The following is a 27450-nucleotide window of genomic DNA, read 5'->3' on the forward strand; positions in this document are numbered from 1 at the left end:
CTATTCCTAACCTTACCCGAGATACTGCCTCTCTTCCCTTCTCCCCTCCGCTCCGTTCCTCCTACACTCTCTGTCCTCCATAGCGCTTCTTGACAACGGGGGACACACGGCATTCACCTGGCTGAAGATACTATCTCATCTCGCTCGTTTACTCAATACTCATGCTATACATGCATACATTCAGATTGAGTGCAGAGTCATATCGTTGAGCTACACTACACTGCACTACAATACCATACATATATATATATCTACATCCATTCACATTACCTGACCACCCATCCTCCCTCTCTTCCTCCCTCATACCTCCTTATCCCTACACCTCCACCTACATTCATACATCCCATCTGCCCTCTTGCCCTGACCCAAGAACTGCCGCTGCAGCCATCTCATCGTCCACTTCCTCTGACAAGATATCTGAAAGGTTACAGAAAGAAGGAAAACGGTGCCTTTCACGAACAGCAGGCGCCCCACGACCCTACTTGTCGATACATTACGGAAGACGGATTGAGGTCTCGAGAAGTGAAGGCGACATCGAATCTTGGCCTGGACTGCTGTTGTATATATATATATATATATATACAGAAGAGGGCGCTGCGACGACTAGCTGTTAACCTACCCCTTGGCTCTGCTGCTCAAGTGCTGTTGCTGTTAAGGAAGCTGGAACAGAAGGCATAGGAGTTCCCCGCTAAAGAGAAAAAGACACACACGCGGGGGGAGACTGCGCTCCGCTTGGAGCTGGGTCAAAGGAAAGGGGTTGTTTGGGTTTGGTTGGTTTCGGGTTTCTTTTTCTTCTTCTTTTTCTTTTCCTTTTGACTTTTTTCTTTTGAAGTTGCGTGTTTATCCGGTCCCTTGGACTAGAAAGAAAGCTCTGTCAGGATGCCTCAGATGAATTTTGAGTCGGGGTTTATGAGTGAGTGATAATCCCCCTTTCTATTGATGACATATGATATTGGGATCCATGTGGACCCGGGAGGGGGAGGAGGGAGGAAGAGGAATGTGCTCCATTGAGTCCTTTCGAAAGTCCATACGGATGAACAATGACATGCTGACTGCCTCTACCAATCCATAGGGTTTATTCCTCTAATCGGCTACCACCATCTCCTCATGATATTCATTGCCCTGGCTATAATATTACTATGTAAGTCAGTCCCCCTCGGCCCATACCTATGCGCAGAAAACTGCTAACAACTCCCCTTCCCCGACAGCCCTCCTACTAGCAGGCTGCTCATCTTCTTCCCCGCAAATCCCAACAATCTTCCTAATATCCCTCTTCTACGAAAAATATACACCGGTCTTTGACCCCGCTATCGTCTCCCCAGGCATCAACACAGCCATGACGAACATCGTCGGCGGCGCACAGCTGGAAGTCCGCGTGGGATACTTCGGAATATGTATCCAGCCCACCGGCGGTGCATTCATGTGTAATCAAAATGCCACGGCGCTGGCGGACATGTTGCAGTCCGAGGACGATCCGCTGAATCTCGTATGGGTTGCTGCGACGTTTAAGGATGCAGTTGTTTTTCCATATTTAATGTTCGAGCTCCCAAACCCATCCTCCTTCCCCTTCCTCTCAAACATTTTATTCACATGCTGTCATCATATATGACCAATCAGAATCGTCGCCATAATCCTCGCCTTTATCTGCTTCATTCTCCTCGCCACCTTCCCCGGCTGGCACGAAGAGATCACCGAAGACGGCTCGGATCGCGAAGTCAAGCCCTTTCCCTCCCGGTTCGTGTCGCAAATAGCGTTAGCGTTGATCTTCATCTCGTCCGTGTTCGTCCTGGTGTCAGTGCTATGGCAGCATACGGCGTCTGTGGCGGCGAGCACGATAGCGCAGGATCTAGGCAATGGGGTGGTGAGGAGTGGGGTGGGGACATCGGCGATGATATTGGGGTGGTTTGGGTTTGCATTGCTTATTATTGTGACGGTTGGGTTGTTAGTGATGATTTTGAGTATGAGTCTTTTGGAGAAGTTGACGGATGGTTGAGGGTTTTCTTCTGGGTTAATTTTGTGACTCTATTGGGTTTTATTCATTCCTTCTGTTGGGGATTGGGTTTTTTTCTTGTTCTTGTTTCTATCTTAAAAGGTAAGGTTGATATGGATATTAATAGTGGGAACCAATACACGACAATGATTCTCACAACAACAACGAAGCATGGAAATACGATCACGAAATGGGATATGGATATGGATATGGAGCTGAACGCATCGGACGAACAATCAATTGAATTGATATATTAGGTTCTGAATGGAAAGAGCTTGGAAGCCATGGGATATCCATATAATACATGCATGTACTGTATAATGTTTTATTGATTTACTTCTCTTTCTGCTTGATATCCCCCATTTCTCCTCTCCCCATTCGCCCTTCTCACGAGCATTTTATTGGGGTTTTTCAATTTATCGGCTTTGCATGTTCTGGTACTGATAGATTGGGATCTTTTATCCTGTATATACTAAGATTTTCGCAGTGAATGCAGGAAGTGTTGAGCTGGTTGTTCCTTTAATTTATTTCCCCCCCCCCGGCACTCCTTTCAGCTCATGAAGGATTGGAACAAATATCCAGCTTTGTTGAGAAGGGTGTGAGATTTTCTCAACCCCAACACCCCCCTTTTTATTCTTTTTCGCTGGATGTTGTCGATTTTTCTTACTCAACATTGATACCATCCGTTCAATCGCAGGTGAAATTATAACAAAAAGCCCGGGGAAGTGTATTGCAGATTTGTACCGTGTTTGTGGAGAAGTACTGCTCTCTTAATGAAAATATAAGGTTGATTATAAACTCTGTAGAGGCCACACTAATGTATTAAAATGGAGGTAGGAGAACAACGCAAGAAAAGAAGTTGAAGAAGGAGAAGAAACATAGAACACCAGAGTTTAGGAAATGAAGTAGAAGGGAATTACAGCGAATAAAGCAAAATGGATGAGGCATATATCCATTAAAAGTTCAAAACAAAACAGACAAAAATCTTAAAGGAAAATTATATACATCAATGAACTTGAAAAAAAGAAAAGTGATCAATAATTCATAACAGGCCCCCCACCTCCTCCAAACCTCCTCTCATCCCCCGTCCCCGCCCCCGTCCCGTCATAGCCTCCACCACCACCTACATGATCATCCAACGACCGATATTGATGAGACCCCGGGGGCCCACCACCTCCCGTGCCAGCACCACCACCACCACCACCACCACCACGGCCACGCCCTCGCCCCCGTCCTCCACGCCCACGTCCACGACTTCCTCGATAGTTGGCACCGGGGCCACCACCGCCGCTGCCTCCGCCAGCCCCACCACCACGTCGGGGGGGCCCCTCATTGTCAAAGTATCTACTTCCACCTCCGCCAACCCCTCCGCCACCACCTCCGCCTGGGCCTCCGCCTCCGCTGTCGCCATGGTAGCGTGGGTAGACGGGGTTATTGTTCCGGTTGTGATAGGAGGGGTATTCCTGATTCGTGGTTGCATGGGTATTTGTTCCGTAATTGCGAGGAGGGTCGCGTTCCCGATTATTACTAGTGTTATTGTTGTTGTTATTTTCCCGCATGTACCGGGGAAGAGGCACATCTTCATCCTCACGCATAGCGATCTGTTGGGCAATTTTACGCTTGTTGTTCTTGTAGGGCGGTATAGTATCCCATTCGCCGTCCTCAGAGATCTCCTCTTCGATTTTCAGCGCCATCTTTTGTCCGACGGTTGTGTCGAAGACAAGCGCATTATCACCTATGACTGGCTGCCAGTTGCGAATTCGGCTGGCGTCGGCGGGTCGTACGCCCTTGCGCATCGCGAGGACCATGATCGGCTCTGGGCTTTCGGTATATATGACTTCCGATTCCACGACGGGCGTTACTCTGGCGGCCCAGAGTTTATTCTCGTACACTCCTGTGTCGGTGATTCGCCATCTGAGTGTCTTCCCGATACCACCTACCCTGCCGAGTATGGACTTGGACACCGGACGCGAGGAAATGAGAATGGAGTTGGCCATAAACTTGATGTCGTTTGAATCGGAAAGACTGGGTGGTATCAAGGGGTTTAGGATGTAATTGATGATGCGGGATGAGTCTGTATTGGATAGGAGGTATCCCGTGAAGAAAACTGTGCGTTTTATTCTCAGTCTCCCGTATGGCGATTTGGTGATATTGCCCGAAGTCGATGCAAGAGCCTGATTGTGCGAGTTGATCATCCGCTGAATCTCAGCAGCTTCAGTGACAGGGGAAAGGAAAGTGGCGCCCTCCGCAACTTGGATAACCTCAGCGTGTATGGGTTTCCGTGGCTGAGGATGCGGGTTAGATTGTAAAAACCGGTTCAACTTTTCAAAATACTCGCGGAATCCTTTTACGCTATTAAAAATAAGGATGTGAGAATTGGCTCATGAGATACACAAGGGCCCGCCTTACTGTTTAATCCGATCTTCATACACGCGGATTTCTTCGGCGTTTTTGTAGGTAAGCACCAGATCTTCGAGAAAAGTCTGCTTAAAGTTCATTGTGGTTGAAAATCGCTGGCTATTCGGGCCGACTTCTGGTTTCAGGCAAACCAGATCAAAGACCAGGTTTCTGCTCTTCACCATCCGTTTGATGATGCTTTCGAACGGGCTCTCTGCCCGACCAGTGAGCAGAACCGTCAACGCATCTTTCTGTTTCATGCTGAGTTCCACCAATTGTACCTTTGAAGAGTGTCAGCAGGTTCGTTCAGCCTTATAGATGAGTTGCCGTGGTGCTATACTATCTGCTCATTCCACCACCCTTTCCAACCCCCGGGCTCTTCCGCCTCAATTCCCTGTCCCGTTGCAGCAAGAATGTTGGGATCATGCCACCATCCTCCATTTGCAAAGCACTCGTAGGTAGAAAGGAAGCCAATCGTCGGCCCATTCCATAATTGCGGGTTGGGGAGAGGGCTCGAAAACACTGAGACGACTTTAGCTTCTGGATTCGCAATCATTGGTAGGGAGGCGGAGCTCATACAGGTATTATCAAAATCGTAGACATGGATAGTTTTAATCTGCGGGACAGCTGTGGAAGTGGCTATTAGCTTTATGATCCATTAGAAAACGAAACCAGGGTAGGATCAGCAGGTCAAGCTCACCGGGTAGCTCTCCACCATTGTGACATGACCACCGTTTGAGCGCAGTGGTGGTATATGTAGATTTTCGGCCCTCGCTGTGCAAGGGCCCATTCACCAATGGAACAGCCATAGTCGAGTGCTTTGCGATCCGTGATGAAACAACAGCTCTCGCAGACTTAAGCATCACACGGCATAGTGCAGAAAAGGGTCAGGAAGCGAAGGTGTACCACCAGAGATGAGGCCCCTCAGCCGTGCTATAGCGGGTGTGCGCTTATGACTTTGAGATGGTTGAAGTTGCGATGGTTTCAATTGATGAACTGACAAAGATTATTTCCTCATTGGGTGATTTGTTGAACGTCAAGATGTGCCTCGGCATACCTTCCTATCTGGGACTAGTTCCCCGTGACTGTCAGCACTGGTCTTGAAATAGAAAGTTATGCCGATCACGGACTATCTATTCTTCCGTCGCATCTCCGATCTAAGAGACATCCATCAGGATATCAACATCAAACAGCAGAAGTAATTCCCTCCCATGGCACACGATGTCGATTTGCAGCAGACAATCCTCCGCAAAACACTAGACGAGGTGGCTGAAAGTCAATCCGGCTGCAATGATGTCAATCTTAACCCCTGCGTGATCTGCCTCGACCAGGTTACCGAGGGTGCCATCGCGCTCCCCTGTGAACATGGCAGTTTCGACTTTCTATGCCTTCTGAGCTGGCTGCAACAACGCCCATCTTGCCCATTGTGTATGTGAAGATTTATTTTCCTCCCCTGGTACTGATAACTAACTTTGATACATAGGCCAAGCGGTCGTCTCGAGGGTCAAATATGAACTAGAATCTGATCTCCCCTCAGGCCCAAAAATCTATTACGTTCCTGCTCCGCAATCACCACCCACAGCCAGACATCCAGAGTCAGCCGCCGGAACTGCAGCACGTTTCCATCCAAGAAGATTTCGCCGCCGCCCACGCCGAGACCAACCGCAACCTGAGCCTCCAGCCCCAGATGACCCAATCATCCGACGACGGCACATATACCGCCATCAACTCTACTCACGACGAGTAGGCTCTAACCGCCTCTCGCAATACCGCGAGCTCACACCCCAGCATTTCAATGAGGACACAGACCTCGTCTCACGGGCGCGCACGTGGATCCGCCGCGAACTGCGGGTTTTCGCCTTCTTGAACCCGCACAGTACCGAGGGAGATGGTAGCTCAACAACCGCAGATAATAGCGGTGAACGCACCATCAACAACGCTGAATTCCTGCTTGAATACATAATTGCAATATTGCGCACGGTAGACATTAAGGGCAGTGGTGGACAGGCGGAGGAGTTGTTGCAGGAATTTATCGGACGCGATCACGCGCGTTTGTTCCTGCATGAGTTGCAGGCGTGGTTGCGGAGTCCGTATAATTCGTTGACGGATTGGGATCGGGTGGTGCAGTATGATGAGGAGCCTGCGGTGGGGGACGAGCGATTCTCGTTGCCACGTGCAGAGGTGGAAACGGCTGGCGACGCAGGGAGATATATACATTCAACCTCCCGTTCTTCGTCCTCGTTGGCGCCGTCTTTTACTTCCCGGAACCGTGACCGTAGACGGTCGTGTCCTGGAAGGATTTCAAAGAGAACTGGCTTAACTGGTAATAGGGTTTATGCCAGGGATACTCACGATGGATATAGCTCCGTTTCGCGGGCGAGGAGGATACAGCGTGCGCGGGATAGGTATCAACCTGATTGAATTGGACAGCTGTCCGTCCTCTAGTTTCTGGTTAGTCTATTATGTATGTACAACATCTGCGCTTTTAGGATTAGCATAGCAATGGGCATATAGCTTTAACGGGTGATGTACTCCGTACATTGTTAGATGTGTGGGCTGCGATATTTTGAGGTGAAACTCGGATAGATTTGGTGTTATTTGATAACCCTTAAATGGTATTTACTATTTAATTATGCTTTCGTGGCATTGAAAAGTAATTTCTGCCTTGAAGTCCTTTTTTTCAGTTAAAAGATATTATCAATCCCTACCAAATAAATTAATGGGCGTTTGGCCAACCTGCACAAAAACTAATGCAAATGGAAAGAAGGCAAAAAAATAAATAAATAAATAAATAAAAGAAATAAAATAAAAAATAAAATAAAAAAATATTAAAAATTAAATTAAATTAAATAATAATAATAATAATAATAATAACTCAATTCCAAACTCTTATATGATTACACTCGATCTATATATTCCATCCCTAGCCATCAAAGTATGCCAACACCACCGCCGTAATTCATCACACCGGTAGACCATCCCAGCTCCCAGCTCCATCCCGTTTAATCATCGTTTCCCACGCCATGTATATAGATGTACGTAAATCCATAAGCAGCAGTAGTCATCACGTCAATCCTTCTACCCCTGCACTTCGCAAAGCCTCGTCTACCTCCTCCCACCAAATCTCCCCGGGAACCTCCCCACGAACCTCCGCTTAGGCCCCGACCTCTTCCCTCGAATCTTCAGCGCACGGTAATTCGCATGGGCCTCTGATTTGATTGGTTTCTTCGGCTTAGCTGCCGCCGTCCCAGGAGCAGTATTCGCAGCAGCAGTTATAGTCGTTGCTTTAGTCGTAGCCTGTTTTTCCTTTGCCATACTGTGGTTGGGAAGAGGTTTACTTTTCCTGGTGCGCGATGGAGACGCCAGTTCCGCGCTTTCTTCGTAGTTTGAGTCCGAGTCCAAATCGGTCGCGGAGTTGGAATCTGGGTCACTGTCCGCGCCTTTATCGCCAAGCTCTGGGGGAGGAATGTTGCGCTGCGTTTCTAATACGGCCGCAAGTTCATTGTCACTCTCACCATCAATGGCCGCCGCGGGTACCTCAGGTGCTGCTTGCAGCTTTGCGCGCACAGGCCTCAAAATAATCCGTCGTGTATTTCGCTTCTGTCCCTTTTTCTTCCATTGTCGTGTTTCCGCGTTTGGGTTATCGGGCGCATCACCATCACCGTAACCGCCCTTGTTCTCATTATCGCCATCGCCGTCCCCGTTCGGAAACTGACTATCACTAATGATAACGTTATCATGTTGTCCAGCTTGCTCCGCTTCAAGTTCCCTGAGCACGTCCAGGTCATCGTCCAATCGCTCTTCTTGGATATCCCGCAGTCCCTTGACGATAGCACTGAGACCCTTCCCGACTAGTTTCTGTGGCATCCGTACCGCCACGGGGCTCAGATCGTGCAGCTTACCAGCTCTTGTATTTTGACGCGAGTTGATTGATGAGAATAAACTCCTCCGTCGAAGGAATGAGGGTGTATCTGAGCCCACCCCAGTTGATATAGGACTTTGTCCATTCCCTTTCATGTTATCGCTGATGTTGGGCGGATTCCCATCGTCAGGCTCATTAGCAGCATTGGTATAGCGGTACGCAGGAGGCGTGGCGAAGAAATTCGCCAGGTAAAACTTCTTAGCAGATGACACTGGGGTTTTTACACGACCGTAGCGTCCATCATCGTCATTGTCCTCGTTCAAATCAACCCCATTGAATTGATCTCTCTGCCGTGTGGGAGTTTGAAAAACGTTGTCCTCCTGGTTATGGGTTTTTCTCTTCGAGCACGGCGTTGCTGCAATGGCACCGCCTCGGGAACTGCCTCCGGACGAAGAGAGGTGGTCAAATAAACCCAGAGCTTTCCCATTGCGCTGCGGGGTGGGGCCAATGGCCGCGCGGAGTGGCAGGGGCGAAGATGAGTGGGGTCCTTGATGATTACTGGGGCTGAATAGTCTCCGTAGAGTCGATGGGGAGTCATATGGATCTAGCTGGGAAGGGTGGGAGATTGGAAGAGACGATAATCCTTTGCTAGGTGTGGCCAGAATTTGCTTGGTGGCTTTGCACGGTGTAGAGTAAGATCGTCCGCCTTCCTTCCCCTCCGTATTTGACAGCCGTTTGCGTTTCCTGTGTCGATTTTGGAGGGACTCGTTTTGTTCGCCATTCTCCTCTGTTCTGATATGGCTGGACTGCGACGACTGTAAACGTAGACGGGAATACGCCTTGTATTTCGCGGCTAGAATGATATCTCTACGGTTAGCAGGCCCATAAGAATAATTGCCGGCGGTGGTACCGTACAGATGGCAGGGTTAAGTTTGATATCATCACGCCCGGGCTTCCGACCGCCATTTGCGACGGAAAAAGCCCTCTCCCACTCTTTCAGTTCCACACGAAGAGACAATGCTTGGTCCTGCTCAGGGACATCTTGGTGAATTGTGACTGGCATGTCTTGAGTCAATGGTATATTAAGGCCAGCAACTATTTAATGCCCCAAATTCACGCAATGATGAAACAAGCAGCACCACTCTTGTCCTTAAGAGCTGGGTTTGGACGCAGCCCTGAAGGTAACGAGCATGAAATTGCCGTACTCGTATTACTGTTCTCCGTACTCCCCTCCGGTACTGGAGTGTTTTCTGATATTTTTCTGATATTTCTGATACTCGGGAGCAATTCAAAAGTTGGCTAATTACTTCCCAACGCGTTGACTGAGATTCTGCCCCGCGTCGCATGTATGACTAAGCGAGAGTAACCAGCCTCGGCGTAGTTAAACGAGGTTAATTTTGTCGGCGGTTTCTTCTGTGGACACGACAGACGTGAACGGGAACAATGTGCAGTGCTCTTCATCTGTGGATTCTTTTGAATGGGGTTTTCATTATAGCTTTGAAAGTTCACAGAATCAAATAAAAAATTCGAGCTGCCCTCACTCGTTTCCACATCCTGCAGCTAAATACGAGGTTATCCCATGTATAAGTTTATCGTCCCGTAGCTTTTTCTCACACAGCCAGCCAAACAACAGCGCACCAACTCTTACAGCTTCGAAGCCTCTGGTCCCACTTCGCATGAACAAGGTCCCTTATGCTATGATGCTATTCTTATGTTGGACTTTTTCTAAACGATCCTTACTGGGCTATTGATGATTTCCTCGCAGCACGTCCTCTGTAGTAGCGTACGGTTATGTTGGTGTCTCCTCGCGGATACCATCGCTGGTGGCGGGTGTTATTGGGCCTAATTTTCCCCCGGCGTGGTTCATATGGATATATCGGCTCCCTCTTCTCCTCCTGCATACTATTCTTTATCATCGTCGACCATCTCACCTTTACCTCCTTGTCGTTGAGCCGCTCACCGCTGAATCCCACTGACACCACTGTCATCCCGGAGATCAAGTCGGTGTATGTGGCCAGCACGCACTGGAATAATGAAGCGATTCTGAGAAGTCATTGGAATACTGCGGTCGTCGAGCTGGCTAGGAGATTTGGCAAGGATAATATATACGTTTCTGTGTATGAGAGTGGGAGCTGGGATAATTCGAAGGATGCGCTTAGAGAGCTGGATAAGGATTTAGAAGAGATGGGAGTGCAGAGGACGATTGTCCTAGATCCAGTTACCCATGAGGATGAAATTAAAAAGCCCCCTGCAAGTGAAGGGTGGATTGATACTCCACGGGGGCAAAGGGAGCTTAGGCGTATTCCGTACCTGGCACGCATACGGAATAAATCCCTGGATCCCCTGGAGAGGTTAGTTGCTGCTGGACGGACTTTTGATAAGATAATTTTTTTGAATGACGTTATATTTTCAGTAAGGCACTCTGTTAAAGCAAGGGTGAATATGAAACGAAATAGGACTACGAAGCAGTTAAAGCTGATCGATATATTTTCCAAAAAACAAGATGACCGATATCATAACTCTTCTTAATACTCGATCCGGCTCATATGCAGCGACGTGCTCCCTCGACTTCGCAAAATCGAGTCTCTTCTACGACACATTTGCCCTTCGAGACTCTAAGGGGTCTCCTGCTTTTTCCCAACTCTATCCCTACTTCAGTTCAAGGCGTTCGCGAAATGCCCTTACAGCTGGCAACCCCATCCCCGTCCAGAGTTGCTGGAACGGAATCGGTAACGTTTCCTCAACCCAGCCTTAATTAAAGCAGTTGGGGAACAAAAGAGGCCATCATTGCTAACATCAAACTAGCCATATTCGACGCTGCCCCTTTTCAAAACCCTCTCAATCCGCTACGCTTCCGTGCAATACCAGATTCCCTCGCTGCATATCACCTCGAAGGCAGTGAGTGTTGCCTCATCCACTACGATAACCCTTTAACAGCATCAAAGGGCGTATGGCTCAATCCCAGGGTTAGGGTTGGATATAACCTTGTTGCGTACGAGGCTGCGCGTGCGTTCCCTTCGAAGCGTGAAGCCATTGTTGGCTGGTGGAAAGGGCTTTTCGCTTCTTTACTCGATCTGCCTTGGCAGTCTGCAGATATTGCTACGAGAGTTAGACATTGGCAACGGAAAGGTGTGGGAGATAGTAAGCCTAATAAAGAGGTAGGAATCCCGTGTTTGATTGATGAGATGCAGGTCATCGTCTATAATGGGTGGGCGCATCTTTGAGCCCCTCGATTTGGTGAAAAGAACACCTATTTGATTTGGATTTAGTTTTGCATATACAGACCAGTAATGTTTTGGGACATAACTTCTTCTATATGCTGTCTTGGATATCTTTTCACTTTCAATTCCGACCGCGGAAGTGCAAATATACCAATTGTCAGTGTTGGTATGATTGGTTATATTTTGATTTATAAATTGATCATGGATAAAGCATGATCTGGGTGAACTTTCATTTTTTATTATTAACAACATATTTATTTATTTTTGGATTTTTCTTGAGTTGCATCCTCATATCCGTTCAAATAACCAAAAGGAAGTCAAATCCAATCGAAGGCCAGGCCCCAAGATGTCAAATGAGATAGATCTATATTAGCTCCCGTTGGAACTCCAATCCTGCTACATCCTCCACGACCCGCGTGGTGGGATTGGGGATGGCAAATGTTTATATGCCGCAACAAAACGAACACCGATATTCATTAGCAAGGTCTATCGATATTCTCACTACCTCACCTCTCTTCCTACCAACTGGTCAAACCCTCCTCTCAGCTGCTCAGGATGCACCACCTTTCCCTGCAAAACTGTATACTTAACAATCCCCTCGCAATCCTTCGGTGCCACCCGCGCTAACCAAATCATCTGCTCTTCCTTCCTACGATATATCAACACATTCGCAGCGAATTTGTGACCGCCAACATGCGAAACAAATATGATACTAACGCCGCCGGGGCGGGTGTCGTCTTCGTCGCGATATAGACAGAGGTGCCGCAGGTGCCGCTCCAGCTCACGGCGGATGAGGGGTGCGGAGATGCCACAGCGGGCGTCGCGCCGGTTGTGGGAGCAAAGGAGGATTATGTGGTCGCGGAGGCAGGGGCGGGTGGTTAGTTGTTGGGGATGCGGCGTTTGGCTGTTTGTTTCAGCATCGGTCATCGATAGATGATGTACCTCCGCTTCTGGGGAATCTATGAAACGGTCCATGAATTCTGGTATTTTTGAGACAGTTACGGAGTCGACGAAAGTGAACGACGGGAGCACAAGGACTGTTGTTGCATTTTCCTGGCCTGCGACGTTTTTGCGCTCCGGGTCAATTGACATGTTCGACGCCGAAACCATCATGGGCTATTTAAATCACCTTTTAAGAAAAGCAAACGTCTTTGAGGGGTTACTGTGATCAAACGGAGTAGGGGGAAAAAATGGGGAACGGAAAACCATACATACCCCGGTTCTCGGCTTAAACGACCCATTTTTAAACCCTTCCATTACGCTGCCTTGCTCATTCTCAACCTTCTCGGCCCAATCAGCCTTCCCCGTCGCGACAAGGACATGTTTGACGAACGGCTTTATGCTGCCGTATAGCTCCCTGTCTGTATTAATTTTGAATCGGGACGGGTACTTGATTGTGCAATCGGCGCAATCTTGATTGCAATCGAGCCCATCGATGGCGGGATTAACGACAGGGAATATGTTGCTTTCAATTGAGCAGTTCTCACTACCGGATTTGGTTGGATTTTGTTTTCTGAAAAAGAGTAAGGAGCGCAACATTTTTCTGTCTCTTTCTTATAGTTTTGTAGGATTGAATTTTTAGATGGATCTCTTCTGTCTCAATCGAGAGAGTTTGGCGAATGGAAGAAAATACATAAAACGATAGGGGACTATATATATATTTTGTTAAAATATGGATTGGTCCTATTATTTATTTTGAGCATGCAAGGTATGAAATTAATTAAGAAATGCTTTTGCTTTGAATCTGCGACACACCCTCCACCGTACATTTGCATGTCGCTCGAGAACATGGATGCCATCTCCTTTATGCATTGTCACCTCCTTGGATGACCACGCAGGAGCTCGCTCTCTCGGTGTTAACTTAAACCGCTAGGCGGTCATCTCTAAACCCGAGCTGGTGGATAACTAACTCCGTCGAGATTGTTTTTTCGAATTTCACCGAAAATTCGGAAACACGGACTGGTCAGTAAAATATGTTTTCCAATTCCCGAGATCGACATGATTTTGACTCTGGTGAACATTAATGCCACCTGATACAATCTGCTAATTCCCGCTAAGTTTGATGCAACCTCGGCCCTTACGGTTGAGACGAACTGATCCCTTTCCTCAGAAGCCAATTTATTTGACTTCTTCCATAGCAGCCAAGGATCCTTATTCCGAGTGACTAGATGTATGTATGGCCGATATCGATACGGGGGAACCAAACAAGAAATAAATATCCACTATGACATCGAGCACAAGCCCGGAGTCCCAACAACAACCCCGACAAGAACACGAACAAGCGACAAACGCGACACCCGCCACTCAGGCGCAGCAGCGACTCCGCTTATCAGATGGCGGGTTATCATTCCAGGATGGATCGACCGAATCCACCCAGCGCAAAAGGCGCAGAAGGACAATTGCCTGCGCCCCATGCAGGAATAGGAAAGTCAAGTGTGATTTTGGCTATCCGACATGTAATCGCTGTATGAAGGGGCCTAATCCAGGCGCCTGCATGTATGAGTCCTCCATTCATGTGGTGCAGCATCAACCCCACAGCCAGCAACAGCAGCCGCAGGATCTATCTGCATCATCAGTCCTATGGCATTCGGCAGAGGCTAATATGCCCAACGCATACGTACCTGACCTTATTGCAGAGCCGGCAAAGCAGCAAGGAGACGAAAGTCGGATTAGGGAACTGGAAAGGCTTGTGCAGAGCCTTGTCCAGTCGTCGTCGCCGCCCCGTACCGTCGCTGTTTCAGCCAATACGGATTCGCTCTCCCATTCGCACAGGTCCCAGCTAGGTTCAACCGCCACTAGGCCTAATGAATCATCTTCTTGCGACGATGTATCTGCGCGAAAAGAGCAATGGAGACGCGAGGTTCCCAGTCGCCTCCGGTTTGATGGCCATGAAACTCGGACTCGGTTTTGGGGTTGTAGCAATGGGTCGAAGTTGTCGTGTGAGGTTAGTTGATTGAAATTTATACATGTCTTATTCTTTGAGGAAACTTTCGAGATACTTGAAATAATGGAGATTAACGAAGAAACATTATAGCTGGAGGGGCTGAATACGTTTATGCAGAATCTGACGTCTTCGACATCTCTCGGGACGATACACCGTGAAATTCACAGCCTAGGGAGGGATAGGCCACAGAAACCACTGTCCGGAGAGCTGGCGATAGATGCTAATTTCTTGAAGAGCCTCCTTCCAATTCGACCACTGGTGGAGAAATTAGTTAACTGTTACTTTTCTTATGTGGGGAAGATGTACAGCATTCTTCACATGCCATCCTTTCACGCGCAGCTAAAGCAGCTCTGGGACGAACCGGGAGAAACCCCTTGTCATTTTATTGTGCAGCTCCTTCTGGTAATGGCGTCTGTGTGGAGTGTGAACACGCCCAGTCCGTTTACGGCGACAGGAACGAAGATTCTATCTCATCGTGTTGCAACGGACTGGATTCACTGGTCCGAGGCGTGGCTTTTCCATGCCAACATCAAACGACCAACTCTAGTTGTTTTGCAGGTGCGTTGTTTGCTTATGCTGGCCAAAGAGGCAAACTACACGCAGAAAAATCAAGCTTGGAGCGCCGCGGGAACACTGGTGAAGTTAGCCATGTCAGCAGGATGTCACCGTGAGCCACCGCCGGCCACCAAAATTTCGGTGTTCAACAGAGAAATGCGAAGGAGGATATGGGCGACTGTTCTAGAATTGGACCTACAGGCATCTCTTGATCGTGGGATGCCTCCGACGATGCAAATATCGGACTACGATTGCTTCCCGCCTCTGAACATCAATGACGAAGACATGCGAGAAAATACGACTCATAGTCTCGAAGAAAAGCCGCTGAACGTCATGACGGACTCTTCGTTCCAGATTGCTCTTATGCAATCCGTGGGCCTGAGGCTGCGGATATGCGCTCTCGTCAATGCCCCCCGTGTTTCCATAACATCCAGCGAACTTGCGCTTTTGGAAGAGGAGATCAACAAGAACCTTTCGGAAATTCCAGACTGGCAGTCTACGAATTCTTCCGGGGAGTTCATTACACAAAAACAGCAACTGCTTCTCTGGCGAACTCTTTTGGAAGCGAATTTGCGGCGATGCCAGCTCTCTCTTTATACGTACACCGCCCTCGGAGGGCTCCAGGGCTCCATGAGCAGCCATGCAACGCAGGCTCGTCTTGAAGTTGCAGTTATGATTCTCTGCCAACAACAACTGCTCATTGATAATCTCGGGAAGCTTGCCTGGTGTGCGCTGGCGGATGTAACTTTTCATGCCGCATTTACCATCTGTCATCATCTGCATGCCTCGGATTGTGGGTTCAGTAAGACTTTTCCCTCAATACTCTTCTGCACTGTTGATTTTTCCGCCTGGTGAGTCTAGCTAACGGCAGCTATTCAATTCCCTTCAGCGTCATCTGTAGTTCGCCAGGCCATCCCAAGCATAACAGACATTTTAATATCCTTGGTCCAGAAAACATTATCTTGGCTAGAGGAGAAGTTCCTTGTCCTGGAAAAGGGAATGCGGGAGTACTACTTCCTCTGCATATCCATTACGCTCGTAAAAACTAAGCTGTGGCCCGAGTCAGCAGCCGCCTTTCAACAGCAGGCCGTTGACCGGTTAAGTAATTTGAGTTATAATTTGCACTCGAGGCAGGTGGGAGATGCGGCCAATGACTCAGAGCCGTCAAGGGTACGATTTTGGCGTTTCCCATACTTTTCTTATTGACTTTTAAGAGAAAACAGTCTACCTACACAGTTACAGGTATAGAAACTGACCGTCTCAGGCTCAAAATCTGTCAGTCCCCGGTGTCGTTTCCCAGAGAATTTCTGCTGTTCCTCCTGAACGGTCGTTTGTGGGCCAGCCTCCATGGGCGGATGCCCTTGGTGAATTTGACGTAGGTTTCCTTTCTTTTCCCTCTTGTTATTATCCACTGTTAGAAGCCACCTTTTCTAAGAAGAAAATTGTAAACACGGTCTTCTTTCCTTTTGCGTTATAGCGAGTACACTTTCACTTTCAAGCTGTGCAAGTATGCATATTTGACTTCCATTTCCCATCTAACATTCTTGGAAATAGGGTTTTGAAGATTGGGACTTCTTTGGTGAATTCGAGGCTGAATTTCCTGGTTTTGGGTTTATCTGAGCTCCACAAGACAAGTTGATAGGGTTTTGCTGGCCAATTTATTCATGGTCGCCATCGCGGGATTGGGTCTTCTGGTTTAGGGAATGACCACACGCTCAGACGGCTTTCCATTTGTTTGACACCAAAATCTTTGATATAAATGTGCGAGACATTTTCACAGATAATGTTTGGTTGGGTTTGACAGTCACTAACGCTATATTCTCACGGAACATCGTCAAATTAATCCTTCGAAATCCGCTTGTCAACAGTGCGTGTCATCTCCCAGGTACAACCCATCCAACAGAAAATATCAATCAATCAAGAAAATCTCACGGCGTCATCAGAGTCAGGTCGTTTTCGAATTTATAAGCTCAACTTCTGCTCCTGCTCCACGTCGACCCAACACAGAGACTAGCTGATCTGTTGCCCATTGCAGAATGGAACGAAGGGTTGATGAACCTTTTGTATCTCTATACTTTCTCGTCCTCTCCCCTTATGCCTTCTCATTGATAATGAGAGCCGAGCGCATTAATAAGTGATAATACATCAAACGTTATTCGTGGTGTGCTGGCTTAATGGCTGCTCCAGCAAACTTGACAATTTCTCTGCATGTGATAATGAATAATTGTACTCTCTGCCGGGAAAGAGTCAGTTGATAGAATTGTGGATGGGCTCTTCATGATACAGTTATTTCTCCGCTGCTGTTTGAGTTGCTGACAAAAGTTTGAGTCAAAAGGCCAAAGTGGCTCGATGAAGGTCAGGCCGTCTAGCCATATCGGAAGTACGAATGGCGGTTGCACAGCTGGATGGCGGTGTTAATTTGTTGTGACGGCGCCCCTGCGTGTTCGGTATGTATCTGGCAGAGGTTCTTTGGCAGCGCAGAGAGATGCGGAGCAGAGAAGCCAGGAGAGATGTATAAGTTGGTTCATTGTTTTGAAGGTCATTTCTTCAGTGGCCCGTTTAGAATATCCCTTGAACGATGGGCAGTCAGCCAGGTGAATGGTTGATATTTATGTGAAGAACAGAAGAGAGAATAATTATATAGTTATCCTGGAGGATCATCCGAATTGTATGCAAAGCTACAAGCCGGAGCAGACACAATTCGGCCCACATTCCCAGTTGGTTGCCCTTAACGACACTTCCAAAACCTCAAACTGGGCAGCGAGAGACAGTTTATATTTCATCGACATAAAAAGAGTCACCAAAATATTCAGTTACACTGATTAACTAGCGTTTTGTCATATATAAAGCAGTAATGCAAAATAGAGTCATGAAAAATACGAAGCGTAAGGAAAGAAAGAAATAAGGGGGGGAGCTTGCTCCAAACACCAATAAACTACCCCAAAGGAAAAATAAATGGAAGAGCTTTCTTAGCACGTTGCTGTTATTGAACCTGGAATAGAAAAATAGCAACCCAACCCAGTAAAACAATTTCAAAAATGATAAACCCCAGTCCTCTCCCATCCTGTTTTCCCTGTTACCATAATTGCAGCTAGCCATTGCTCGCAACCCCAAGAGAACACGAAGAATTCTCATATAACAAAAATAGAATGATGAATGCCAAATTGCAACATATCTTCCCTAACTTGCCATCGAAATGTAGTCTTTATTCTCGATGGTGACGCTTTTGGTCATATGGTTGACCTTATAAACGCCGACCAGTCGGGAAGCAAGTTCGAACTAAAAATTGCAAAGTCAGAAAACGGGTTATTCTATACGAAAGGTTCAGAGGAGGCGGGGTGTTGGGGGGTGGTACCATGTTATTTCGCAACGAGATAACGATGAACTGGGCATTCTTCGTTCGCTCCTTGATGTACGATGCGACGATAGAAACCTGGAATAGAACAAGTTAGTGACTCTTTCCCTCCATTTCTTTCTTTTAGTCTAGTTTACTCACATTCCTAAAATCCAACGCTGCATCAATCTCATCCATGACATATAATGGTGTGGGCCGATAATGATGCAACGCAAACACAAGCGCAAGACTCGACAACGTCTTTTCTCCACCAGACAAATTGCTGATATTTTTCCAGCTTTTCTTTGGCGGCATGACAGAAAACAATATCCCCTCAGAAAATGGGTCTAGAGAATCCACAAGCTCCAGCTCTGCGTTGCCTCCCATCGTGATCATCTGGTACATCTCCTTGAGGCGGAGCGAGATGGTGCTGAACCCCTCCATAAAACCGGTTAGACGGAGCGAGCGGAGCGTGTCTAAACGTGTTTTGGCATTGTCTCGGTTTGCTAGTGCAGCTGCTAAATCGGCAGAGCGGGATTCGTGTTCAGCGACTCGCCGACGGTATTCTCCAAGGACGGAGAGGTCGACGGAGGCGTTCTGGGTTTTTTCCTCCAGTGCCGCGATGACGGCTTTGAGGGATTCTTTGTTCATATCGGCCAGCTCATCTTTGGTGTACGTTGGAAGGCTCCGAGCTTCTTCCTCTTCGCCCAGGTCACTGATATTCTGGAAGGAAAGTTTGGCCAGCTTCTCTTGCCAATATTTTCCACGCTTTTGATTCTCGGTAAGAACTTTCTGATTCTCCTCAAGTTTGTTCCTCATTTCGATTTCAGAAGCGCGCGTCTCATTCAGTTCAGCGACTTTCTCGTCCAATTCCGCCTTCAACGCAGCGAGCTCTTCCTTTTTAGTTTCCAATGCCTATATTGGAAGTTAGCAGACGTAATTTTCCGTCCCATGTTAAGTAAGTGGGAAGTATACTAACCTCCTGTGCCTGCTCCGTTTTCTGCTTCGTCCCATGAACATCGTTTTCCTGCCTTTCTATATCCTGATTCAACTTTTCAAGATCACGTTTCACCTGTTCAAGCTCACCCTCCGCATCTGCACACGATTTCTCATGTTTAATGCGCAACTTCTCATTCTTGGACTTGGAAACTTCGGCATTTGACACTTCCTCCGCGAGGAGATCAATCTGCTCCTTGAGGCCATCAACTCTAGCCTTTTGGCTCCTGAGTCTAACACCACCAACTTCCATAATCTTATTCTGAAGAGCTTGAATTTCTTCCTCAACGCCCGCAGTCTCAGCATGTAGCTTCTCAATCTCTTTCTGCAAGGAGGATCTATGTTTTTCAAGGGCCACAGATCTAGCATCATCTGTTTTAGAAGGTTTGTGTTCTGCCGCCAACTCCTGAACACGCTTCCGAGCATCCGCAAGGTTTCGAGTGGTACTTTCAATTTCCAGCTGAATTTTTTGAATCATGGTTTCCAGTTTTGGAATCTCATCCCTCTTCGCCTTTATCGATGTTTCTATTTGTCGTTGCTTCTCCTGGAATGCTTGAAATTTTCTTTCAATCTCGTCACGGTCGGCTTCCAGTTTTAAGACCTGGTCCTTGGAAACTTCCGCGACTGGCTTCGAGGACATGCCTCCTCGGGCAACACGGGTACCTCCACCACTCATGGTCCCAGACACGTCAATAAGTTGTCCATCCAAGGTGACAACTCGCCATCTTCTCGCACCGTATGCGATTTTGTTCGCATGCTCAAGATCCCTGGAGACGAGAGTATTTTGTAGCACACTGTAGAAGGCTGGTCTGAATTTTGGATCGATAGGCTTGACAAGGTCGAATAGTCGTGGTACACTGTCCGGTGTGAAGACGGAGGACATATCTCGCTGTGGCAATCGGTCAAGGAGAATGAAATTGGCTCGACCTAGATTATTTTTGCGCAGATAGTCTATACATTGTTGGCCCACCTCAACCGAGTCGACCACTAGATTGTCAAGAGCGGGGCAGGCTGTTGAAATAGCAACATCATACTTTTCATCGATTGTCCCTAAATTTCCCAGTCTGCCATAGAACCCTTCGATTCGACCAGATTCTTTCAGCCTCATCAAGCCTGCAAGAACATTGCCCTGGTTTTGTGTACTAGCAAGGCTTGCACGAGCCTCCTCTGCCTTTTGTCTCGCGCTGGATATCCTCGAGCGGATTTCAGGCTCTTTTTGTCCAAACTTTCGTAACTCCGTTTCCAAAAGCATAGCATCGTTTTCAAGTTCTGCCTTCTCAGCACGGCGGTTTTCCAGGTCTGTATTCTTGCTGGACAGGATTTCTTCAATGGACTCGATTTTCACCTGCGCTTCCCGCAAAGCAACAGCGCCTGCGTTGCTTTTCTCGCGCAGAATATCAAGTTCACTTTGTGCAACAGCAACAGCAGATTGCTTCTCGTTGATCTTTTCAATCCAGGGTTCGAGTGATTTCTGTTTAGCAGCAATTTGGTCTGAAAGACCTTGTGTCTTGCCTTTGAGTCCTTCCCGGACATCCGCGAGCTCTTTCTCCTCACGGCGCATTTCCTTTTCCAGTTCCGCGATTTCTGCAGTTTTCTTCACGATATCGTCGGAGTGTTTCTCAACAAGACTCATGCACTCGGAACCAGCAAGGCGACTAGTTTGCATAGCCTTTTCGAGTTTCTTCTGCTTCCCCATCAAAAACTTGCGTTTTTCTTCGAATTTGACAATCTCTTTATCGTATTTGGCCATTTCCTTAACCATCGTCTGAGTAGTTTTCTCCATATTCTCATACTCCTTGGCACCACGTTTATAGGATCGTTGGAGCTCTTTGATGGCATCTTCACTCCCTTGATGATTCTCCAGCTCCATATTCAGCAATTCTTGCATCTGTAATATAGCTTCTTCCGTCACTCGGGTATTATCGTTGCATTCGTCGATGTAGATTTGATACAGCGCTGACTGTTTTTCAGCAAGCTCATTTTCGTCCCTTATGTAGGAAAGAGCTTTGTTCTTCTTGTCTTCGAGACTATCCTTTTCTTTCTCGACGTGCTGGACACGGGTATTCTTTTCGATGCAAACTTCATTCAAAGTCTCCACCTCCGCAGCAGCCTCGTCGATAGGAGTTTTGTACTTAGATGTTCCGATAATATCCTCCAGATATTCCAGCAAACCGTCATCATGTTCGTTGGCAGCTTTTGGCTTCATCTGAGCAATCGACTCGACTTCTCCTTGAAGAATGAGAAAACGCTTATGATCAAGGTCAATGCCTCGATCTTTCAAAAATCCCGTAACAGTTGCGAAATTGGTTTCCTTTTTGTTCATGTAATACTTGCTGGAATTATTTCTGAATGCTTTCCGGGAAACCACGAGTTGTGAGTCCGGCACAACTTCATGTCCTCCGTCGGGGAGATCCATAATTTCCTCGAAGTGTACCTCGACCTCACAGAATTGCAGATCGGGAAAGTTGGCAGAATTGTGGATGAGTGCGGATATCTTCCCCTGTCTCATTTTGCTAGCTCTGAAACCAAAGACGAAAAGGAGGGAGTCGATGACATTGGACTTCCCAGATCCGTTGGGCCCTACAACGGACGAGAAAGAAACATGGAACGGACCCACGATCTGCCTGCCAGCATAACTCTTGAAATTGGTCATGACAAGATGAGTAATTACCATTCGCGGCTTAGGAGTTGATGGTTCTTCAACGGCTGGCACACCAAGTGCCCGTGACTTGAGAACGATGTCCATTGGTTTCTCAAGCGTAGTGGACATGGGGTTTATAATTTCAATCGTCGACCTCTCCGGTCCGGTTTGTCGTGGCGTTGCCTCAGCCTCGTTGACTGTAGTTTCTGTAATGTCTGCCAGTGGCGCAATGCTCTCACGGCGGCGAGAAGGCGGCTGAGAGTCTGGGGAAGCTGAAGGTTCAGGAGTTGGAAGGGATGACATGGCAGATGTAGAAGAGGACATACGAGTTTCGCGGCGGTGATGAGTGGATTCCATCTTTCTCTTTCTGGGCGCGGTTGGCCTCTTTGAAGGCGTCTCGGGGTTTTCTGCTAGAAGGGTAGACTCATCCACCCCATCTAGAAGCTGAGATTGTTCGACATCATCTCCCGATTTTGGTCTTCGAATCCGTCTGTTCTTGTTTAGTATGGCGGTTTGCGGGGTGTCTGGGATATTGGCTATAGTTCGTCTTCTTGAAGGTCTTTTTGCAACGGTGCGCTTTGGAACTGGTGTGACTTCCTCTTCTCCATCCCCCTCCCCCCCCCCCTCCTGTTCATCGTGGCTTGATAGGGCTGGGGTGACTCGGCCCATGGACGCAGCATCGTCTTCTGAGCTTTCTTCGACGACAAAACTTTTGCGGGCGGAGGCGCGGCGTGATGGTCTGGAACCAGCTACGGATGCCATTGTGGGCATGTGAGGATGGGACGTTAGAGTATATGCTATGAAGCAGTAGTAGTAGCACCTGTTGTAAGCAGGAGTTGTCCTTGTCTTGTCGTGGTATAGAGGTATCCCTTGTCTTTTGCTCCTGGTGCCGTTGACGTCGAGCTGAGGATGTTGCGGCTCTTTCTGTCGCCGGTTGCGTTTTTGGGATTGTCAAAGGGACGCGAATGTTTATGTTTAACCAAATTTGCATTAGCTAATTAACCACTAACTCAACTAGTTATAGCCGCGCTGTCGGATTATGTCATCCAAGCGTCGACTTTTCCTCCAATTAATTTAATTAACCAGTTGCAGGTCGGCAGCGTCAATCGGATTGCATCTTGCGCACACAAGGCAAAAGCATCCAGTTAACAAGAAACCCTGCATTCGCTATGGCGCCCTGGGAGGACTTCGACTCCACATTCTCCTTCAAGAGAGATGCCTCCTATGATTCTAAAACATACGACCAAATCCTCTCCAACCGACAAGCGCTGGAGAACATCCTCTTCGTTGACCGGTTGCTTAAAGCTCTACAGATAGATGCTGGTATAACCTAACAATTTCTATTCCGTCCCTCCGGGTATTGGCAAGACAACTCTCTAATTTCTCTGTGTTATTGCGAAAAGCTTCACGAGTCTACCCGCCAAAAACCAACCAAGCCGTCCGCAGCCTCTATTCGCAAATCGTCGCCTCCTCCTCTCCAAACCATCACAAACAGGCGTTGATATATTATATCCTTAGAGATTTTCGAAATATGGGCAGTGGAGATGTCAGTCTGCAATTTGCGCGACATTGCTATCTTCCGGAGAAATACAGACTCTTCGTCGAGGGTTTGTGGCATCTGGACAGGTTGGAGTTTAGGGTTCGTCGATTTGCGTCTTATTTTTTGTATCTATACCTTTTCGAGATGTATGTTAACATTACCTTGTAACAGAGAGCACTGGAGTATTTAACCTCTCCTTCCCTGCTCCCCACATTTCCCGACGAAATCCTCTGCGTCCTCGCAACCCTCCCACCACAAAAACAAGATGACAGTCTCGCAACGGCATATTACCTCACCGTCTCTCCACCACTAGCATCCCCCAAGGCTCTGAACGCTTACTTCGCCCTCCTCTGCCGAACCCGCATCACAGAGTCCTTCTACTTCGCCCGCAAACAAAACAACGCGCTGCACCGCGACCTTCTCGAACAACTCATCATCTTTGTCCTGTCGAGTAAACCCGGTGAAACCCGAGCCAATCGCGCGATGGATCTCATTAACCTACCGTTTAACCAGGAGGAGGAGAAGTGGTTTGAAGAGTGTTTGTTGGAAGGCAAAGCCAAGCATCTGCAGGGCGCGAAGGATACGGTTATGATGCGGCGGGTGGCAACGGGGCAGCTGGAGAATCTGAGTGAAGATTTGGAGGCCTTGGGCGGGAGGAAAATTGAGGGGTTGAATTGGGATGATTTGAAGAAGAATCTGCGGCCGACATCTTCACTTGCAGTCTTGGGAGGGCCATTTGCTGGGGACGGGCAGTAGTTGATTGGGTGTTATGTTATCTCTCCCTACGTGGTAGTAGAAGTTTTGTTTCAGCATTCAGCGGTAGGCGTATAGCGGCGGTTGGCGTTTATATTGTTGGATGTTGTCCTTTGTGGGCATGAATGGAATGGATTTTTCAAATTAATGGTTTATTAAACAGACAGGACAGGGATTGGTTGGGGGTATTGCGCCTGATTCATCTACCTTCAATGTGGTTTGAGAACGCCTTACTACAACTGGAAGCTTGGATAATCATACGCTCGGTGAGATTAGAATTCGAATAAAATCTAGTTGTTTCTTGTTAAAGGTATCTATTTTTTTTTTTTTTTTTTTTTTCACTTTGTTGGTAGAGATACAGTTATTTGCCTACGGAGGATCTGGTATGAGCCGATGAAAATCAAACACCAAACGTCCAAAAGTTCCAGCCACGGCTGCATCGCCTTCCTCTCTTCCTCTCTATCCATGTATCAGAGGTACATATCATCCATCACATCACAATCCTGCACCGTAATAGCTCTGACATATTATATTATACCCAATAATATTATTCTCCAAACATCATTCTACCTATACTTTAACCACTCGGTAAACCCCTCTTCATTGGGCGTCCACTCGATATCAAACGCTACAAACCATCGCTTCCCATGTCGTATTGTTCTCAGCAATAACGAATACGGATGAGCATATTCAAGAACCGAGTTTCTCCTGGTGACAGGAAAGCCGTTTAATTATATCAAAAAATTCCTGAATAAACACCGTACCTTTTTTTTTGGAGGTCCTTGTTCTTTTGTTCTTTGAATTAAGCAAAAACGTCACCATGGTTGTCTGCATCTTCTACCAACAAGGCCGATGCAAATTTGGCGGTGAGATTTGGCTTCTAGACTTGTTTATGTTCCTTGATTCACTAGCATATGAGACTTGCTGATTTGGATATCAGATCGATGCAAGAACGAGCATCCGGGTGCTCAGTCTGCGTCGCCATTTGGGGGCAACCGTTTTGGCGTGTTCCAGCAAGCTGGAGGGTCAAGCGCGGGATATGCCTCAGGGGCTTTTGGAGGTATGTAGCTATGCCATGGAATGATTTCATAGGGATCGTGTGTCGAGTCCTCGTCCCTCGCTTTTCACTGCCCCTCTTTTGACACATTCACTGGCTGCTGGCCCCCATGTAGTGAGAGGCGTTGATGCCCACACATGTCTTCATTCTCTGGAAGAGAGTAGATGAGATGAATGGATAGACGGACGAATGGAATTGTCTTGAAAACTCCCCATATCCCGTCATATTCCTCCTTTTGTTCTTTGATTCTTTGCTTCAGCTTAGATTGAGATTCTGTTGGATATGATATCAAGCATTTATAACACCCCACTGCAAGCTTTTGGTGTGGTTGAGTCGAAAATTCGCTCCCCAAGCAGTGTTGTATTTGGAATATCGGCTATTTATGGCTGTCTTGGTTTCTGCTTTGGGAATGGCGATGCAGGATATTAACAGTTCTCCTATTCTAGGTGGACTCAAGGGCGACATCAAGGATAACAAGTAAGTTGACTAATTACGTTGCACATTGCCCGTGTTCTATTGCAATACGGCCATTAACATCTACGGAATAGGTACGGGCTGAATCCCGAGGACATAAAATCAGACCTTACCCCTGGAAAAGGGAGGCCGGAATGGATCTTCTCATGCTACGGGCCAGGAAAAAATGCCCCAAGACAGCTTTTTGGAGGCCCTGAACGGGAGCAGAGTTTTGAGGAAATGCGAGCGATACATTATGCCGCCGCGGCAGCTGGAAACCCTCAACAAGCAATGCAAGATGCGATGAAGCTCTACGCTGAGACAGAAGCTCAGATGCAGACCATCCTGAACGATACTGAAGGGGCCATCAGATACATTTTAGAGGGAGAGAACACTCACCCAAACCGTATCGATATCATTGAAGGGAAGATGGGGCCCTCGTCAGCACCGTTCGGCCAGCCCTCTGCATTCTCGAAACTTTCAACCACGGCGATGGCAGCGCCGGCATTCGGTCAAACGTCTGCATTCGGCCTGTCAGGAGGGCAGTCGTCAGTCACGCCCTCACCTTTCGGCCAGTCTGCTGTGATTGGACAGCAACCAACATTCGGAAAGCCGTCATTTGGTCAGCCTTCTGCCTTCGGCCAGCCATCGGCATTGGGAGGCTCGCAACCTACCCCTGCCTTTGGGCAGCCCTCCACACCAGCGCCAGCATTTGGCCAGTCGCCCTTTGCCCAAACAGCACAACCACAAACTCAGTCGAACCCCTTTGGCAGAACAGCCCCCTCCTTTGCCCAGATACAACCGCAAAACCACCAACAGCAACAGCCTAATCCGTTTGGCCAGCCATCAGCGCAGCCTTTACAGGCATCACCATTCGGTCAACTGCAGCCACAGCAACAAAATGCATTTGGCACACCACAGTCGCAACAGCAACAAACGCCCTTCGGCCAGGTCCAACCTCAACCTCAAAGTTCATTTTCTCAGCCCTCCCCTTTCACACTAAGCGCCCCCGCTCAACCCACAACGCAACCAAACCCTTTCTCCGCCCCGCCAACATCCTCCACACAATCCACCAGCACTGGCACCGGCGCCGACATTCCCCTCCCCCAAAAAGCAAAATCACACCTCTCCCCGCTCCCTTTTCTCCAAGGCGAAACCCGCCGGGACCCCGTGACCAAAAAACTCATCTCCTGGAAAGGCCAGGTCGTAAAATACATAAACGACGAACCTTGCTACCAACATCCAAATGATGCGGGGACGTTTGTGCGCATTTATTTTCCCGATGGCCCACCTCAGCCGGAGATGCTGAGGGATGCTGTGGGAAGGCCGGAGGAATATACGTCGGAAATTGAGGCCGTTTACCGGGCTGTGAGGGAGAAGCGGGGGTTTGGGGAGGGGGTGCTTGTGCCGGAGGTCCCACCCAAGGCAGAGTGGTGTGGATTTGATTTTTAGGGGTGAATGGAAGGTGTTGTATATGACATGTATAAATATTCTGGGAGGGAGAGGAAGGTGAACTTAGGAAATCTGTATCAATTTCCGGGGAGTGATGTTTTTGGTTTACGCACGAGTTCGTTCACGTTCGCAAATAGCTAGTTATATACTTGGATGTATGGAGTGGTCAAAAAGTTGCGGCGAATAGTACATTTTTCTCGTTAACACATATACGAGCCAGGTTCTTCGAGAATATTTCTCATTATTTATTCCTAT

The 27450-nt window shown here is 47.8% G+C and overlaps 10 protein-coding genes across 10 annotated transcripts; 6 read left to right on the top strand and 4 right to left on the bottom strand.

Moving 5' to 3' along the window:
• Positions 1–879: 879 nt before the first annotated feature.
• Positions 880–1993, top strand: PAAG_03312 (hypothetical protein; the record flags this gene model as incomplete). Its single annotated transcript, XM_015844918.1, has 4 exons — positions 880–913; positions 1073–1141; positions 1209–1536; positions 1618–1993. 4 exons carry the CDS (start codon positions 880–882, stop codon positions 1991–1993), a joined length of 807 nt encoding a protein of 268 aa, XP_015701892.1.
• A 1031-nt stretch (positions 1994–3024) lies between these two features.
• PAAG_03313 (hypothetical protein) lies at positions 3025–5196 on the bottom strand (the record flags this gene model as incomplete). Its single annotated transcript, XM_015844919.1, has 5 exons — positions 3025–4342; positions 4400–4668; positions 4728–4909; positions 4967–5014; positions 5088–5196. The coding sequence occupies 5 exons, from the start codon at positions 5194–5196 to the stop codon at positions 3025–3027; spliced, it is 1926 nt and encodes a 641-aa protein (XP_015701893.1).
• A 402-nt stretch (positions 5197–5598) lies between these two features.
• PAAG_03314 (RING finger domain-containing protein) lies at positions 5599–6808 on the top strand (the record flags this gene model as incomplete). Its single annotated transcript, XM_002794723.1, has 2 exons — positions 5599–5815; positions 5871–6808. The coding sequence occupies 2 exons, from the start codon at positions 5599–5601 to the stop codon at positions 6806–6808; spliced, it is 1155 nt and encodes a 384-aa protein (XP_002794769.1).
• Positions 6809–7492: 684 nt separating this feature from the next.
• Positions 7493–9312, bottom strand: PAAG_03315 (DNA replication regulator sld2; the record flags this gene model as incomplete). Its single annotated transcript, XM_015844920.1, has 2 exons — positions 7493–9102; positions 9165–9312. The coding sequence occupies 2 exons, from the start codon at positions 9310–9312 to the stop codon at positions 7493–7495; spliced, it is 1758 nt and encodes a 585-aa protein (XP_015701894.1).
• Positions 9313–10040: 728 nt separating this feature from the next.
• On the top strand, positions 10041–11473 carry PAAG_03316 (hypothetical protein; the record flags this gene model as incomplete). Its single annotated transcript, XM_002794725.1, has 3 exons — positions 10041–10661; positions 10753–10978; positions 11055–11473. 3 exons carry the CDS (start codon positions 10041–10043, stop codon positions 11471–11473), a joined length of 1266 nt encoding a protein of 421 aa, XP_002794771.1.
• A 498-nt stretch (positions 11474–11971) lies between these two features.
• Positions 11972–13009, bottom strand: PAAG_03317 (sucrase/ferredoxin domain-containing protein; the record flags this gene model as incomplete). Its single annotated transcript, XM_002794726.1, has 2 exons — positions 11972–12586; positions 12686–13009. The coding sequence occupies 2 exons, from the start codon at positions 13007–13009 to the stop codon at positions 11972–11974; spliced, it is 939 nt and encodes a 312-aa protein (XP_002794772.1).
• A 685-nt stretch (positions 13010–13694) lies between these two features.
• Positions 13695–16589, top strand: PAAG_03318 (hypothetical protein; the record flags this gene model as incomplete). Its single annotated transcript, XM_015844921.1, has 5 exons — positions 13695–14414; positions 14505–15771; positions 15859–16139; positions 16234–16344; positions 16524–16589. 5 exons carry the CDS (start codon positions 13695–13697, stop codon positions 16587–16589), a joined length of 2445 nt encoding a protein of 814 aa, XP_015701895.1.
• Positions 16590–18149: 1560 nt separating this feature from the next.
• Positions 18150–22702, bottom strand: PAAG_03319 (hypothetical protein; the record flags this gene model as incomplete). The annotated part of the gene is made up of 4 exons (XM_002794728.2): positions 18150–18248; positions 18325–18402; positions 18466–19218; positions 19283–22702. 4 exons carry the CDS (start codon positions 22700–22702, stop codon positions 18150–18152), a joined length of 4350 nt encoding a protein of 1449 aa, XP_002794774.1.
• Positions 22703–23109: 407 nt separating this feature from the next.
• Positions 23110–24236, top strand: PAAG_03320 (hypothetical protein; the record flags this gene model as incomplete). Its single annotated transcript, XM_002794729.2, has 3 exons — positions 23110–23263; positions 23344–23579; positions 23652–24236. The coding sequence occupies 3 exons, from the start codon at positions 23110–23112 to the stop codon at positions 24234–24236; spliced, it is 975 nt and encodes a 324-aa protein (XP_002794775.1).
• An 817-nt stretch (positions 24237–25053) lies between these two features.
• Positions 25054–27195, top strand: PAAG_03321 (CCCH zinc finger domain-containing protein; the record flags this gene model as incomplete). The annotated part of the gene is made up of 4 exons (XM_002794730.2): positions 25054–25099; positions 25174–25293; positions 25737–25767; positions 25839–27195. The coding sequence occupies 4 exons, from the start codon at positions 25054–25056 to the stop codon at positions 27193–27195; spliced, it is 1554 nt and encodes a 517-aa protein (XP_002794776.1).
• Positions 27196–27450: the final 255 nt, after the last annotated feature.

The sequence above is a fragment of the Paracoccidioides lutzii genome (genome assembly GCF_000150705.2).
Source record: "Paracoccidioides lutzii Pb01 unplaced genomic scaffold supercont2.7, whole genome shotgun sequence".
Taxonomy (NCBI): Eukaryota; Fungi; Ascomycota; class Eurotiomycetes; order Onygenales; family Ajellomycetaceae; genus Paracoccidioides; species Paracoccidioides lutzii.